A 14,427-nucleotide genomic window follows, 5' to 3' on the forward strand; every position below is an offset into this window, starting at 1 on the left:
CACACACACGGCCTAATCAAGGGGCAAAAGTGTTCAGATGAGATCAACCACGACAATGATTTGAACTTATGAAATGTGACTTTAGTTGTTTAGTTATATAAGTGGTCACACGTGTTTGGAGGGGCTGATGAAGCATTGATTTCTTTTCATATGAGATCAGCGTAAAAACGTTCAGCTGTAATGCAGTAACTGATCACCGTGAAATTAGGCTAATATTAGTGCAATTAGTGACCCATCATATAATATAAACTTACACAGTATTTAGACAGATACTGCTCAATTAGATTAGAAGGAAACAAAGTAAAAGTAAACAAACCAGAGAAATATAAATCTTATATACCTGCTGGATTTTCTGGAGGTGACAACTACAAATCAAATGCAACATCTCATTGAAATGAGTCTGAACTCTCACCCCTGAGGAAATCATTGAAGATTAGTGTCACGCAGTAACCAAGTCACGTCTGTTTGGGATCACTGATAACATCTCCAAGAAAATCCCCCACCAGCCACTTCTCCTGGCATGCAAAAGGATTTCTCTGCGATATTGACACAGAAGCATACTTGTCTTTGTGACTGCATGCAAGAGACTATAAGATTGTTTTCTTTCTGATTTCTCTTACGGCAAACAACCATGGCAGGTATGTGCAGCCAACATCGACATGATGAAAGAAAACTGAGGAACTATGCTGGCATGCAGATATCAACACTGCTCGGCACTTTCACAGAAGGATTTTGCACGTTTAGTATTAATTATTCTGGCTTATGAAAGGTTTGTTATTGCCATCGACAATATGTCACATGAATCAATATCAGTCATTTACTGGACATGTACCTGGTGCATGCAAACTTAAGGATGAAATCTGTGCATGTGGGTATAGTTTGCTGCTAAACTAATGATGACTGTGTGCACATGCGGGCTTCCCTTGGCAACATTTAGTTCATTTAAGGAGACAAGAAACATGTCCAGTTGCCAGCAGTCAGTCCTCTCACACTCATATTTCCCTTCATTCAGCTGCCATAAAAGGCGGCCAAAGCCATCTGCCACCAAGTACCATGCCATGCCCAGGTAGGGCAGAATTGGTGCAGTTATCATTTATTTCCAGGCTGTGAGAAATCATATGTTCTGAATAGGGGTTGTGACATTTCTAAGCAAAATGGAAGTCCTGGAGCTGTCTTCTGCATGGATGTTGTGTTATCAGGCAGGAGCCCATGTATTACATTTAAAAGACTTCTTAAACCAACCTGGGTTCACTGGTGCTGAAGGTCTTTATGTTTTTTCTTTTTATGATATGTTGTTCAATGAATCAATGTAATCAATGAATGAGGTTTCCAGTGTGAAAAAAGAGGATTTTTTTCAGATGGCTCATTTTGTTGTCAGGTTTATTACTGTATCTGGTATGAGAATATGAACTGGGATGCAGGATTGTGGATAAAACACTAGAGAAAATAGAAAATAAGATAAAAAAAAAATTGATCATAGGCAGTACAGAATGTGCTCATCCTGTGGTTTTAAGGAGTTAAAATGAAGCTATTAGTCATTTGATAAAAAATTAATTAGCAAAAAATCACATTCAGAAGTCATGTTGTAACTTATTTAAAATACATCACAGAAAAATCACAATATCACCAAACCACAAGGAACCCCGAAAGACTATTTCAACCAGAATCCAATATAGTGTTAGCTTTGCAAAAAGGAAAGCCAATATTATGAGATTAGTTTTGGCAAAAAGGTAAAAGGAAATTAAAGCCAGTGAAGAAGAACAAGCAGATATATAGTACTGAATGAATAATAGCTGACCAAAGAGGAAAAACTATAAGACACTGTGCATATTATGTGTTGTGTGGCTGGTATTTTATGAGCGTGCATATTTTATTTTTCAACTGCCCAAAATACAGCTTGAAATGAGTTACGATGTAGGTCAGCTAACATGAGATACCCAGTGATCCAGTGCTTTAACACAAACAGGCAATCTGTAACATGCATCACACAGAAAAGATTTTTCTCAATTAAAGTATTCATAGTGGATACATGGGAGAAACTTATTTGTAATATAGTCAGAGCAATTATAGTCATTATTACAAATAACTAATTAAAACGAACAGTTTCCTAGGCTTTTTTTTCCTAGGCAAAAATTGAGATGCGAGTCCATGTGAGTGTGTTTTCATTAGGGAAGACACACTCCCACACTACACACTTGCATATAAGCTAACAAAACAGCTGAGCAGGCAGATGTCCAGACAGCTGTGAACACAAAAACAGTTTTAACAACTCTTTCTTTCAAACCAAGCCAGCCTTGAGACTCTCCATTAAAGTCTTTAGAAAGTGAATCGTTAATAATTGGCTTCAGGTTAGTCTTCCTATTTATAAGTGATCTAAATTTCCTTGTAAGTCCTGCCAATACACAAGTGCTCCTCAAAGTTCAGTTTTCAAAATGCACATAATTCCACTTGGCTGGAAAATGGGCCATTTCCCCAACCGCCTGAGCTTACCTTTGAGTGAGCCAATTTGCCAGTTTCAATTATTAAAGGCAGCACCTGTCTCTTTTCAAATTTCAGTGGCTCAGATCACTGTGCGAACGGCACTGCAGAGACAAAAAATCTACGCTGCGTGCACATTTTAAAATAAAGTCGCTGGAATGAAATAAGATGTTGGTGTGATACGGGATTCAGAGGGGAGTGACGCAAACCTCATGCGCCATGAAATACACTCATCACCAGCCCTTCTCTGTCCCTTTGCCTTACTAAACTGTTTTCAGTAATTGGCTTTTTCTTGGCATGAAGTTGTCCAATCTAAATGGTAATTTGGAAGGCCCGCCTCTTGTCAGTGGCAATGCTTGTTTACTGGAGGACAGCTAATACGAAAATTAGAGTTGTAATGAGAAGGCAGGGATCTGTCTTTCTGTCAGGAGACAATGCATTTCAAAACTGACAATCTGGTCTGGAGCACTTCATGTGATAAACCACACACAGCCTAAGGCACCGCAGCTGTAATCCAAGACAGATATCCCAACTAAACTAAAATAACTACTCATTTTTCATTTTATCAGTGAAGTGCAGTCAGTGCCGTCTACACGTTTACCTGAATTTTCCTTAAGCGCTTTTGGTGTTAGTCCACACTCCAAACATGTGCAAAGCAGTTTTACTGAAGTCTCCAAAGCGTCCAGGAGTATAAATTTCCATTCTCTTTGTATTAGCTCTGATGGATGCGACCTGTCCGAGACGGTTCCCTGCCTCGCTCCAAACAGATGCTGGGATAAAAATGAGTCCTCCTTAAATTTAAATCAAAACTAATGGAGTGAAGCGTGGCAATAAATCTATGCACTGGACTAAAAATGAGCATAGACAAAAAGATTTCCTTTCAAATCATGTTATTTTCATGCAATATCCTAGTGTTTAATTTATACCTTATGTAGCTTTAATGCATTCATTACAGTGATTTTAATAAACTGCCAATTAGGGCAACTTGAATATATACCTGCATATACAGCAGGTCAAATGTCTCTGTTGAGAAAATGCATAGCAGATCATCCTTAAAATTTTCAAAGGCACAGACATCTGAGAACATAATCTTCAATCATCTCATTTCCTTCGTTATTTCTGGTTTCACAACCTTGCAAGGTCTACATTTTTTTAATCTTTACCTTAAGAAGTATATTTAAGGATGGAAATCTGGAAAGAAAGAAAAAAGTCCAAAAAGGGAGGTGCATGCTTTGTAGTGTATTATGCTGCTGTAGGTTATTTTTCTGGTCAATTTAAGAACTAATTCTGTGAGTAAATGGCACTTTAATAATGCTCCAAAGCCTGAAAACACACTAATGGAGTTGCATATGACCAGAAGGGCAAATAATTTTCCTGATGCACAAAATTGTTGTAGCAGGTACTTAATCTGCCACCATCAGAATTGAATTTAATGCAGCCACTGGTACTGTAGCTTAGTGGTTTTACTTAAGGCATTTATGAGGCTGCATTCAATTACATGTGCCAGAAACGCCACTTCAGACAAAGTTAGGTTTTGTAAGATCCTCACTATTGTTGGCTTCCCTCATAACAATCAAGTTTACAGAGCTATCCAAATGCAACATCTGTGTGTGTTTTTTAACAAAGACAAGTTGTTTCAAAATCCCCATTTTATCTGAAAGATATCATTGGATCATTTTTGGATATGCACAAGTTTGTTTGGCTACAGTTACACAACCTGGTGGTTTAATTAACAAAAACCTGAGTGAGTCAACATGTGCCATTAGGCTGAGTTCTGGTGCAGCACTTTTCAGATCAGAGGTTGTCTTGATGACTTCAAATAGCTGTAAATATTTATTTGAAGTTATTTCATAGAGTCAAGATTCTGTGAATAGCAGATATTAGTGATAACGAGACACAAATTGGTGTGACAGCACTGGCATGGGGAAAAATTGTAAAGAAGAAAATATCCGATAATACCGGGTTAGTCTATAAGAGCTGTGCTTATCTAAAGTCTCTATCCCTAAAAGAAAAACGAAAAAAAACTACCATTATTGTTTATGCATGGCCCAAACTCAACCCTTGCTTCTCCCTAAGAAGCCCTCATCCACAGCACAGCAGCAGCCAGGCATCAAGTGATTTCCAAACTAAAAAGGGACTGAACAAAGAAAGCCACTATGGAAGAGTGTCTAGTGATGTCAGCATAAAAAAATATATAATAGCTTATGTTTATCTAAAAAGCTCTCAGATAAACATCGAACAGTCGTCGCATAAGATTTATTTGAGAGGATGAAACTGGCTGTTTGTACCTCAAAAATATGCAATTTAAACAAATACAACAGATTTGGTCCTAAAACTCTACATAAACGTATTTAGAGTTTTAGGACTCTAAATAAACATGTAAAAAAAAAAAAATAAGAGGACTGCCGTGTATTACGATAAAAAAGAGAATTGCAACACACATTGCTGTGTGTGAAACAGTTGCAGATAAGAGCTCCAAAAATGAAATCAGAGGCAGTAACACACACACAAAAAAAGAGTCGCATCTCATATTTAATTCAGGGTTCTTGGCCTCAGGTATGAGTAAATTCACAGCTCCATTCTCTCCCCCACTTTCTTTTCTCTTGTCATCTTTTATTGATTTATAACTCTCAGATTACATCTCCATGATATATCTGGGTGCAGAGGCACCACATCCCAAACCAGTATCTGAGGCAACATTCAGAATAATCCAGCCTCGTACCTCAGATTCATATCATATCATTTTACAATGTTTTATGAATACATTTTTGTTGCATGCCAATCTTAAACCATCTGGTCAGGAGACTCCTTACTGTTGGCTGTACATACTGAACCAGAATGTGTTTGAATTATGCAAACCTTAAGGCTATGAATAATAGATCCATACCATTGATTTCATGCCCTAAATTCTTCCTAAAAATGTCATGAGGTCAGATTAATATTAATATTATTTCTATGTCACTGACAGACCCATTGGCTTTGTTATGTGCTGTATGACACCAGCGACAGCTGCTTTCAATTTTTATTATGCAGCAAAAATGTAGATGTAACAAAAGGTTGATTGAACATAGGAAGACAATTCATGCACTTAAGGCTCAGCTTACTGTATATACTCAAGCATATGTAAACAGTTACAAGCAACATGTTAAAAAAAATGCAAATGTAATATTAGCAGGAAAAGACATAACTGAGCAAGTTGTCCCCTCTGCAGGTAGAAGCTGCTTCAACTCTGTTATGTTCTGAATAAAAAAAAGTAACAACTCTTTTACTGCCGGCACATTTTGGTCTGACAGAAATTCATGAAGTTACCAAAAAGTTTCAGTTTGCACTTTCAAATTAAAAAAAAAAAACTATTGTGGAAAGGAAATGTCTTTCCCTGGTGCATGACATGAATCTCAAAAAGTGTGTGTAACTGTCTGGTATTCAATGCTTTGCAAAAGTCTCAAGCTACCCCTCATTTCCTTTATATCTTGCTAGTAAAATGGGAAATAGGTGCAGCGGCATGTGCAAACATACAGTTAAGTCCATATATATTTGGACACTGACAAAAGTTTTTTCTTTACCGTTTACTGAAATATATTCCAATTATAGTTATAGAATGGATATGGAAGTAATGTGTAGACCATCACCTTTCATTTGGGGGTAACAATATTTAAATTGGATATTGCTTGCATTTGTAAGGTTGTTTGGTTTGTTTGTTTTTTCATTTAAAATTCATTGTGGTAATGTACAGAACCAATATGAGGGGAAAAAAGTTGTCCCTGTCCAAATACTTATGGAGCCAATTAAAATGCAAAAACATTATATGAGGCAAAAACAGCTCAAAATATTTGGTATCCACCGTTTAACACAGCCTGAGCATACTTAGGCAAGCTTTCCTGTAATTTATTTAAGTAGTCTACAGGAATAATTGAAGGAAATCCACAGCTCGTCTTTGGATATTGGTTGCCTCATCCAGAAATTCTGACAACAATCTGAACTAGAAATTTCAAATTTAGATTCACCACTGCATAAAACCTATTGCATCTAATTTTCAGTCTAGTTCTTGTACAATTTGACATACCTTAGTCTTTTGTCCCCATTACCCGTCCTATAGAAAGGCATCTCAACAGCCACCCTTCCACTGAGACCATTTCTGATCAACTGAAGGGTCAGATGCATCTCTATGTCAGGTCTTTGCTGGATTTTTTCATGACATGACATTCAGCTAGTGTTCATCTGGTTATTACCATGTATTACCATTTTCATACAAAAATGATAATTCAGTTTTGTATCTGCATGGGTAACCCAACTTTATCAAGTTAGTTTCAAGTTCATTCTCAGTTAAGTACCTGAGTTTTGTCATGTCATGCCACAGGATTAGTATACTACTGTTCATTCAATGTAGACTCTAAATGATGCTCCATAACCTAAACTGCATCCAGACCTGAAAGACCTGGCATTACTCAACCACAGGATGGAAAGATTAAAGACTAGAAGGGGAAGCTTGGCAGCTCCAAAAAAAACATCAATCTTATCCACAATATCTTTTAATCAGGCATATGTGGCAATTATACAATAAACAGTATGTTTAATTTGCGTTGTTTTGATGGAATCAGACTCCCTCCTTCAAGTACACGGTGTACTAGTAAATCAACTGTTGGAAGGTTTCTTATGAAATTGGACCTCATGTCTCCTGCAAATCTGTGGCGTGAAAGAGGAGTTGGATGTCTGTGGGTTTGGTGTTTAGACGGCATGATTGATTTTTATACTCACTAGAAGACGGTATCTTTCCAAATTAAATAAGCTTTTGATTAGTGGTTTTTTCCACATTCCTCGACCTCTGGTCTTTGGCTAATGTGGCAACAGATTAAATAAGTACAGTCTTCCTGTAGTGTAGAAGTGACACGATCTTAAAGACCCCCCTCACCTTGTTGAAATGTCAGTGTGGTGTTTGCATGTGCTGCTAGAAGACATATCTTGACGGGGATGACTTAGCCAATGCCATGTGCATTTACACCATGGATGTGTCTGAATCAAACATGGATTCAAACAGGTTTGTTCTTTTGGAAATCCTGGCTAATGAACATGTCACATTCAGATGTGTTAGGGCTTCCTTTTTCCAGGGCTGGCAATCGAGAACGTTTTCTTTATGTTTAAAATACCAACACGTTATCAGCTGCTTGAAAAATTCAAGATTAGAATTCTTACCCTGTACAGTTCACTCTTCTTCAAAATCAGATCTTCTGCTTCTATCATATATTTGTCAAACATTACAACACGCCATCGAGATGCACCAAATTACAGGTTTAAACAGACTCTTGTAAGCAGTAAGCATTGTTTAATATATCAATGTTATATCGCCAGTCACAGCCAGTCGTGGTTTGATGTTGAATGGCGGTCCATAGAATCTGTTACAAAGTAATCATCAGAACAATAACAGACATAGCAGCTCCCAATCCATCACAATTCACTGATTACTGTAATTTGTGAGGTACAGAAAGAAAGTGACAAGTTCTGGTACCATCGGTTGGGTGCTCTGTACAAACCAATGACATTTGCAATTTATTGAGAAGTCAATCATATCCAGAATATTACAACTGCATGGTCAGCAGTAACCATGGCTATAAAAAAAAAGCATGAAAATATAGCATGACACAGAATTGGCGAGCACTGGGATATTTGCGTTGTGCACGTAAAGGTTGTGCTGTGAAAAGGACCCATAAAACTAAGAATGGCCAGACTACAACTCACACTTGAGTCATTTATATACATCTACAGTTACATGGAAATTCTGTCACAGTTGTTGCATGTTGAACTTTCCTTTTTCCTCTCACATTTATCCCTTTGCTTTAATCCCTGGCTCTTCCAAGTTACATGTTGAAGTATCATTGAGCAAGCTACTGAACCTTAAGTTGTCCTCAACGCATTGGGGCCTGAGTGTGTAAATGTTAGGTTAAAAGTGCTTCGAGACAGAAAAATGTATATGTGTTTAGAAAAGAAACCATTTGCAACTGTTGTTTTTTTTAACAAATTAAAACTAATTAATGAATTAAATTATAAATAAATAAATATTGAGTACTTGCTACTATTTTTTGACACAAACAGCACAAGTTTCCCACCTTTTTCACAATATTTGAACAATACTGTGCCATGGTCATGACTCAAAAACAGCCAGAATCCATAGCAGCAGTACATCTGTTCGACTCAGTGTGACCTTTGCATAATGAGGACAATATCTGTAGGTGGCACTCCAACTCCTGTCATCCTGTTGTTAACCTCAGCATGATTTAACAGTTTAACAAAACTCAGCACACTCTTTTAGTCATTGAGTTATACCCACGAACTCCCTCAGGACTTTTCGGCCATCAGAGACGGGTATCAGAAATATTGTTTTGACCTGAATGGCGAGAGATCTGCTAGCGTGCTACACCACAGCTGACAATGATGGTGGGAAAGAGCTCGATACAAGGAATTGCAGGGGAACAGAAGGAACGCGGGAGGGGGGAACAGCAAAGAGCGAAGGGTAAGGATCCTGGAGAGATGAGCACAACAGACAAGACAAGAGAGCCACAAGAAACAGAGGAGAGTAAAAAGAGCAAATGCCAGAGGGAGAGTGTTTATATGGATGTCACAGGAGGAAGGAATGGGAGGCTCTGATTAGAAAAACAAATCAATTTATTTAGAAAACATGACACACATCCAGCAAGAAAAAAAATGCCTCAAACTGAATTTCGATTGCCAGCTTTGACTGTGACAGATAATGATTTATGAAACAGAAAAAGCCTCATTACTACAGATGCTGCTGCAGTCTTAACAAACCACTCAAATGAATAGCTTCCTCCCACAGGACTGCTAATACATGCATCACACACTAATGTTGTATGAGAACATAAACAAGTGGTTCTCAATCTTTTGGTTCCAATTAATTTTGTAAAATAAATGAAATACTTGATTGTGAGAGAAAGAAAATGCCAAAATCTAAAATTAATACTATAGAAACACACAGAGAACTGAAGGCAAATTAGCAACTCCAAAGGCATAAATCGAGACAGATTTTGTCTTGTGACACTAGGGAGGCTTTAGACCTCTCAGGTTATTTCATACCAGTTGATCCTCATATTGCTTACGGAAACAGTCTCCCACAGGAAAGAATTCCCAGCAACGCTCCTGGTACATTTTCCACACATAAGATTCCTGGCAAGGTCAACAGAGTAGCAATTTATCAAAAAGTCATTAATTTCATCATGAACACATTCTTTGACAGTGAGCTAATTAGAAAAATAAAATGAAGTTAGCAGGCTCCATTTCTTTTATGTTTGCTTGTACCATGCCAGAGAAATAGATACATGCTCCATCTATGAGTACAGACAGCCATGTACAGTAAGAGCTGTCACTGTTGGGTTTATCACCTTACTTGGTGGAATTCCTCGACATTTTCTTCTGCCTTTGTGCCCATGGATGTAAAGTAGGCATGCTCTCATCTTCCTTGTTAGTAGCGCAAGATGGTGAAATTGAGGAACACATTTTTTTTGTGTGCAGAAGTCAGGGGAGGAGGAGTGCTATCTTAAGAGAAATTACCTTAAGAGACATTTCAGCTATCAGCTCCAATGGGAGTTTTACTAGATCATTTAACACCTGGGTTTTTAATGACTAGATGGATATAGATGGTCCTGAAGACATATTATGTAATTGAATTGATTAAACTAAAAAATAAAACATAAACACTTTGTTAACTTATCAGATAAGCCTATAGATTGCTGTCAAATAAAGATTCATTTCCTCACTTACTGCCTCAATCATGTGCATGTCAGTAATCCATGGAAACGTGACAGGTTTGAGTCACATGACTCATATCTAAAAGCCCTAAAACAAAGGATGTGGAAAAAAAACCCTCTCTTTGAAGCCTTTGTGACTCAATGAGAGAGAGGGCATGAGGTAAGGTTATTAGGGAGTTTTCCATGTACTGGGACTGAAATGTAGCCTGTTCAACTGTACAACAGGCTGTAGGAGCTTCTGCTCCTTAAATAGTACATACCACAAGGGGATTGGGGGACCAGGCATTCCCGTTCAGGGGCCATGCATAACCCTTGGTTATCACTGGGGAATGGAGGATTGTATGGTCCAGCTGCAACACTTCATCTTTATGCCAAAGCTGCCACAGCTCCTCTACCAGCAGCTGCATCATGATTAAGAACCATGTTTTCACATTCTGGGGCCACCAGGATGACTACTAGTTTCTCCATTTTAAGTACTTTCACCCTGGCTGGGGTAAGCTTTGATTTCATGGTGGCTAAGTTCATGTGCACACTCAGGAAAATGGCTGAATAGGTAACAAGAAGAAAGTTCGTCTTTTATGGTAAAATCTAGCGCACATTAGGATGCAAGACTACTGGCATCCTGGAGTGTTTATTTTGTTATGTGCGCAGACAAGTCTAAAACCTTTCACTTTTTTTGACTAGGTGACTGTAATGGCCATTGGGAGCAAGAAGTTTCCACTTGCATTCTTTAGCAGACAAGTAGATGAAGAAAATCAGAGCAAGGCTGAAAGTCATGTGCATGGTAGAGACAGTGCTAAAGGGGTCGGTGTGGAAAACAAGGGTGTAAAAGAAAATCTTCAAGACTGCGCATGTGCCAGGATTTCTAATCAATAGTGACAGCTCTTAGAGGACATAGCCTACGAGAAAGAAATATTTTTCCACCAAGCAGCTCCTCTTTCAAGCAATATGAGAAGAACAATATGCTGAAAGAATATACCCAGTATATCTAGGAAGAAGTCCCAGAACCCATTTGATTTGAAATGCCCCAAGTTCAAAATGTTTCAGGTGGATTAAATCAATGTAGTTTTCTTTGACTGTGAGCAATTGTGCCATGAAACTGTAAAGATTTACCTTTTTAAAACATGCCACTAATTGCACAATGTTTTGTGCTTAAGTGGAGATGTATTCATAATGGCAATATCTAGCATGTATATTGTTATAAAATATGCGTGCCAGGAGTGATAAGGCTTTTGAGAGACAGTGTGAATGCATATTCTGTCCTAGTTGAAAAGGTTACACCACAGCTCTGTCATTATCATGGTAAATGTGTGAAATAACAGGTCACTGAGACACGAAGGGAGTATTTTTGGAAAGCTATACTTTGGGATTTGATCTTGTCAAAATAGTGTAATTGTTTAGGAAATTTAAAAGTGCACATCTAGTTCTTTGGTTTGATCATGCTATAAAAAGACGACAATTATACCTGCCCCGTGTGTTCCGTCTCATCCTTGTTAATAAGGTACATCAGAAAAAATCTGCAAAGACACAGAAGGGGGAGTTATGCAACAAGTTTCAAATCTTTCAAACCACCAATGATTTCATTTGGTTCTGTGAAAACTTAAATTAACAAACTGTTCATGTAGTAGTCAAGTAGAAGGATTATGATGATTACGAATGTAAATTGGATTTCAAATGCAGAAATATAACCAGCAATGTCAACCTGACAATCAGGTTAAAATTACCTTTAATACTTGCAATTATTTGATGATTGACAAGCAAGAAATAATGAAATCTAATGATCCTTTGGTTTATTAAATTATGAGTAATGATGCTACAGCCTATAGACCTTTATCAGGTGAGCCAAAAATGTCAAATGAGGCACGACTGTACATACATATTCATGAGCAAAGAAGAGTCCATCAATCAGGGGATGCAAACACATCCTGCTAGATCCATACTAATCAGTCTCAAAAGCGCTTGCCACAGGCAATTATTGACATGGCAACAATGTACAATGCAATGACACCTTCAAAGTAACCATTTTTACTTCTAGCAGAAAAGGTTCCTTCATGTTATGCTGAAAAGCAGTGAAAAAGACAAAATGATAATCATTTTCTAACCATGACAACTTAATAAGCTTGAGTGGGGTTATTGTTTTCTGCCTTTAATACCTTCTATTACACACATTTTGTTATTTTTATTAGCGTTTCATCCTATTGTACTTATTGTGGTACTCTTGAGCATTTCAATTAGCAGTCTGTGTATGTAAATGACTATGGCTTTCTTAATGTAATACATACAGCTTTACATAGGTGTCTTATAATATACAGATAAACTGTGTTCTTGGTGGATACAGAGTTTGGTCAAATGCATGTATTTTTAGGTTAGGAGGTGTTTTGATTCTTACTGGACTGTCATTACACATATCACAATAAAATGATTAACAAAGCACAGAGACACTCACAGACCACTTTATTACATATATTTTGCTAGCACCAGGTTGAATCCTTTTTGCCTTTTTCATGGCATGGGTTTAACAAGGTGCTGGAAACAATCCTCAGAAATGTTGGTCTAATCTGTTGCTGCAGATTTTTCAGCTGTACATTAGTAATTCAAATCTCCTCTTCCACCACATCTCATTGGTACTCTAATGGAGATATGGGGACTGTGGAGCTACAGTGAGGAAACCTGTCTGAGATTATTTGAAATGTGTGACATGGTGCATGAACTTGCTCTAATCAGCCATCAGAAAATGTACACTGTGGTTATAAAGGGATGGCTGTGGTCAACAAAACTCAAATAGGCTGGGATGTTTAAATTATGTTCAGATGATACTAAGAAAATATTGCTCATACCATTACAACACCACCATCACCAGCCTGATACATTGTTATGAGGTAGGATGTATACGTATCTAATGCTGTTAATGCCAAATTCTGATCATGCCATCTGTGTGGTTGTGTGGAAAACCCAGGCCAGCCTGTCTGGCTCTAACGGCAGAACCAGAAAATAATTTACTGAAAATCATCTTTTTTCTCCATTGCGATGCTCAGTTTTACCTTCAGCAAGTCATTGCGACCATGTCTGCGTGCCCAAATTCACTGAGTTGCTGGAATGTCATTGGCTGATTAGTTATTTGCATTAACAAGCAGTTGAACAGGTATACCTAACAAAGTGGCCATTGAGTATAAGTGAAAAATAGAACTTAAAGACAATGGTTTGAATCTGAATTGCAAGCTGTGGTAAACAAAGTTTTATACTGAGAGCTAAACTTGAGAAAGGAGATGAACTTATAGCAATGATTTATGGAGACATACAGATACACAGCCAAGTGTGTTAATTAGATTTATAATGTTTGCATTTTATAACTGTTCAGTGGTGACAAAGCATGCATAAAACTTACAAATGTAAACATGACCAATGCGTAAGAACTTAGTTTTAATATTTCTAAAATTAGGTCGAGTTGATATCAAACCCAGGCATAAAACCAGCGCTTTGATGAACTCACAGATAGTTGGCCAGGTTGTGCTCCTGAAGCGTGTGAGTCTCAAAGCCATGAGGAACCGTATCAAAGTATTCACTTCCCATTCCACATATAAAACATTTGGTCTGCAGGAAGAGAAAGTAAAATGCAATGGTTCATGAAACAGATTTGGACAAACATGATGTTCCCCAGACTAAATTAGAAAGACCAGAAGCCCGTTGTTTTAGTGCTCTGTGATTCAAATGTGGTATTTAGCCTGCTAGCACAACAATCTGACACCTTTTTTTTCTTAAACAAATGCACTGAGAGGACACCCACATAAGGAAAATACAAGTAAGAAGAGAAACCTAATATTCCTTTTGCAAGCCACTGTGCAACACTTCGGGGATACTGAAAGTTGATTCTGATCATCTGACCGTAGCTTTCCCAGCCTTGTAAAGAGGACAGTTGTATAATGATTAAAACTCAAATGAGCCATGAGCAGCTGAACACACAAAGAGTTGGGAAATGGTCGCAATCACAGCATTAGAAGATGTAGTCTTAGGGTTTTCACATAAATGCCCTCCTTGACTCCCCACTCAAACCATGCGTTCCTCCCTGTCCAGGATGTGTACATCCTTGTAACTGAAAAAGCGGTCACCAGTCTTTAGGTGTAAACAGACAGCAGAGTCCTGGCCTGATGAGTAAGGTCTTCTGTGTTCTGCCATCTGCTAAGCCAGTGGCTTT

The 14,427-nt window shown here is 37.9% G+C and overlaps 1 protein-coding gene across 3 annotated transcripts in view; it reads right to left on the minus strand.

Moving 5' to 3' along the window:
• Positions 1 to 7,709: 7,709 nt before the first annotated feature.
• ryr2b (ryanodine receptor 2b (cardiac)) overlaps positions 7,710 to 14,427 on the minus strand; it is an 86,060-nt gene continuing 79,342 nt past the window's right edge. Inside the window, exons 100-102 of one of the 3 annotated variants that reach the window (XM_080868749.1) lie at positions 13,726 to 13,826; positions 11,701 to 11,752; positions 7,710 to 9,654 (exon numbers count right to left, since the gene is read on the minus strand). In XM_080868749.1, coding sequence (XP_080724875.1) covers positions 9,559 to 9,654; positions 11,701 to 11,752; positions 13,726 to 13,826 — 249 coding nt within the window. In that variant the 3' untranslated portion in view covers positions 7,710 to 9,558. The remainder of the gene's footprint in view (positions 9,655 to 11,700; positions 11,753 to 13,725; positions 13,827 to 14,427) is intronic. The other 2 variants (XM_080868747.1, XM_080868748.1) reach the window with 2 other exon arrangements.

The sequence above is a fragment of the Rhamphochromis sp. 'chilingali' genome (genome assembly GCF_963969265.1).
Source record: "Rhamphochromis sp. 'chilingali' genome assembly, chromosome: 20".
NCBI lineage: Eukaryota > Metazoa > Chordata > Actinopteri > Cichliformes > Cichlidae > Rhamphochromis > Rhamphochromis sp. 'chilingali'.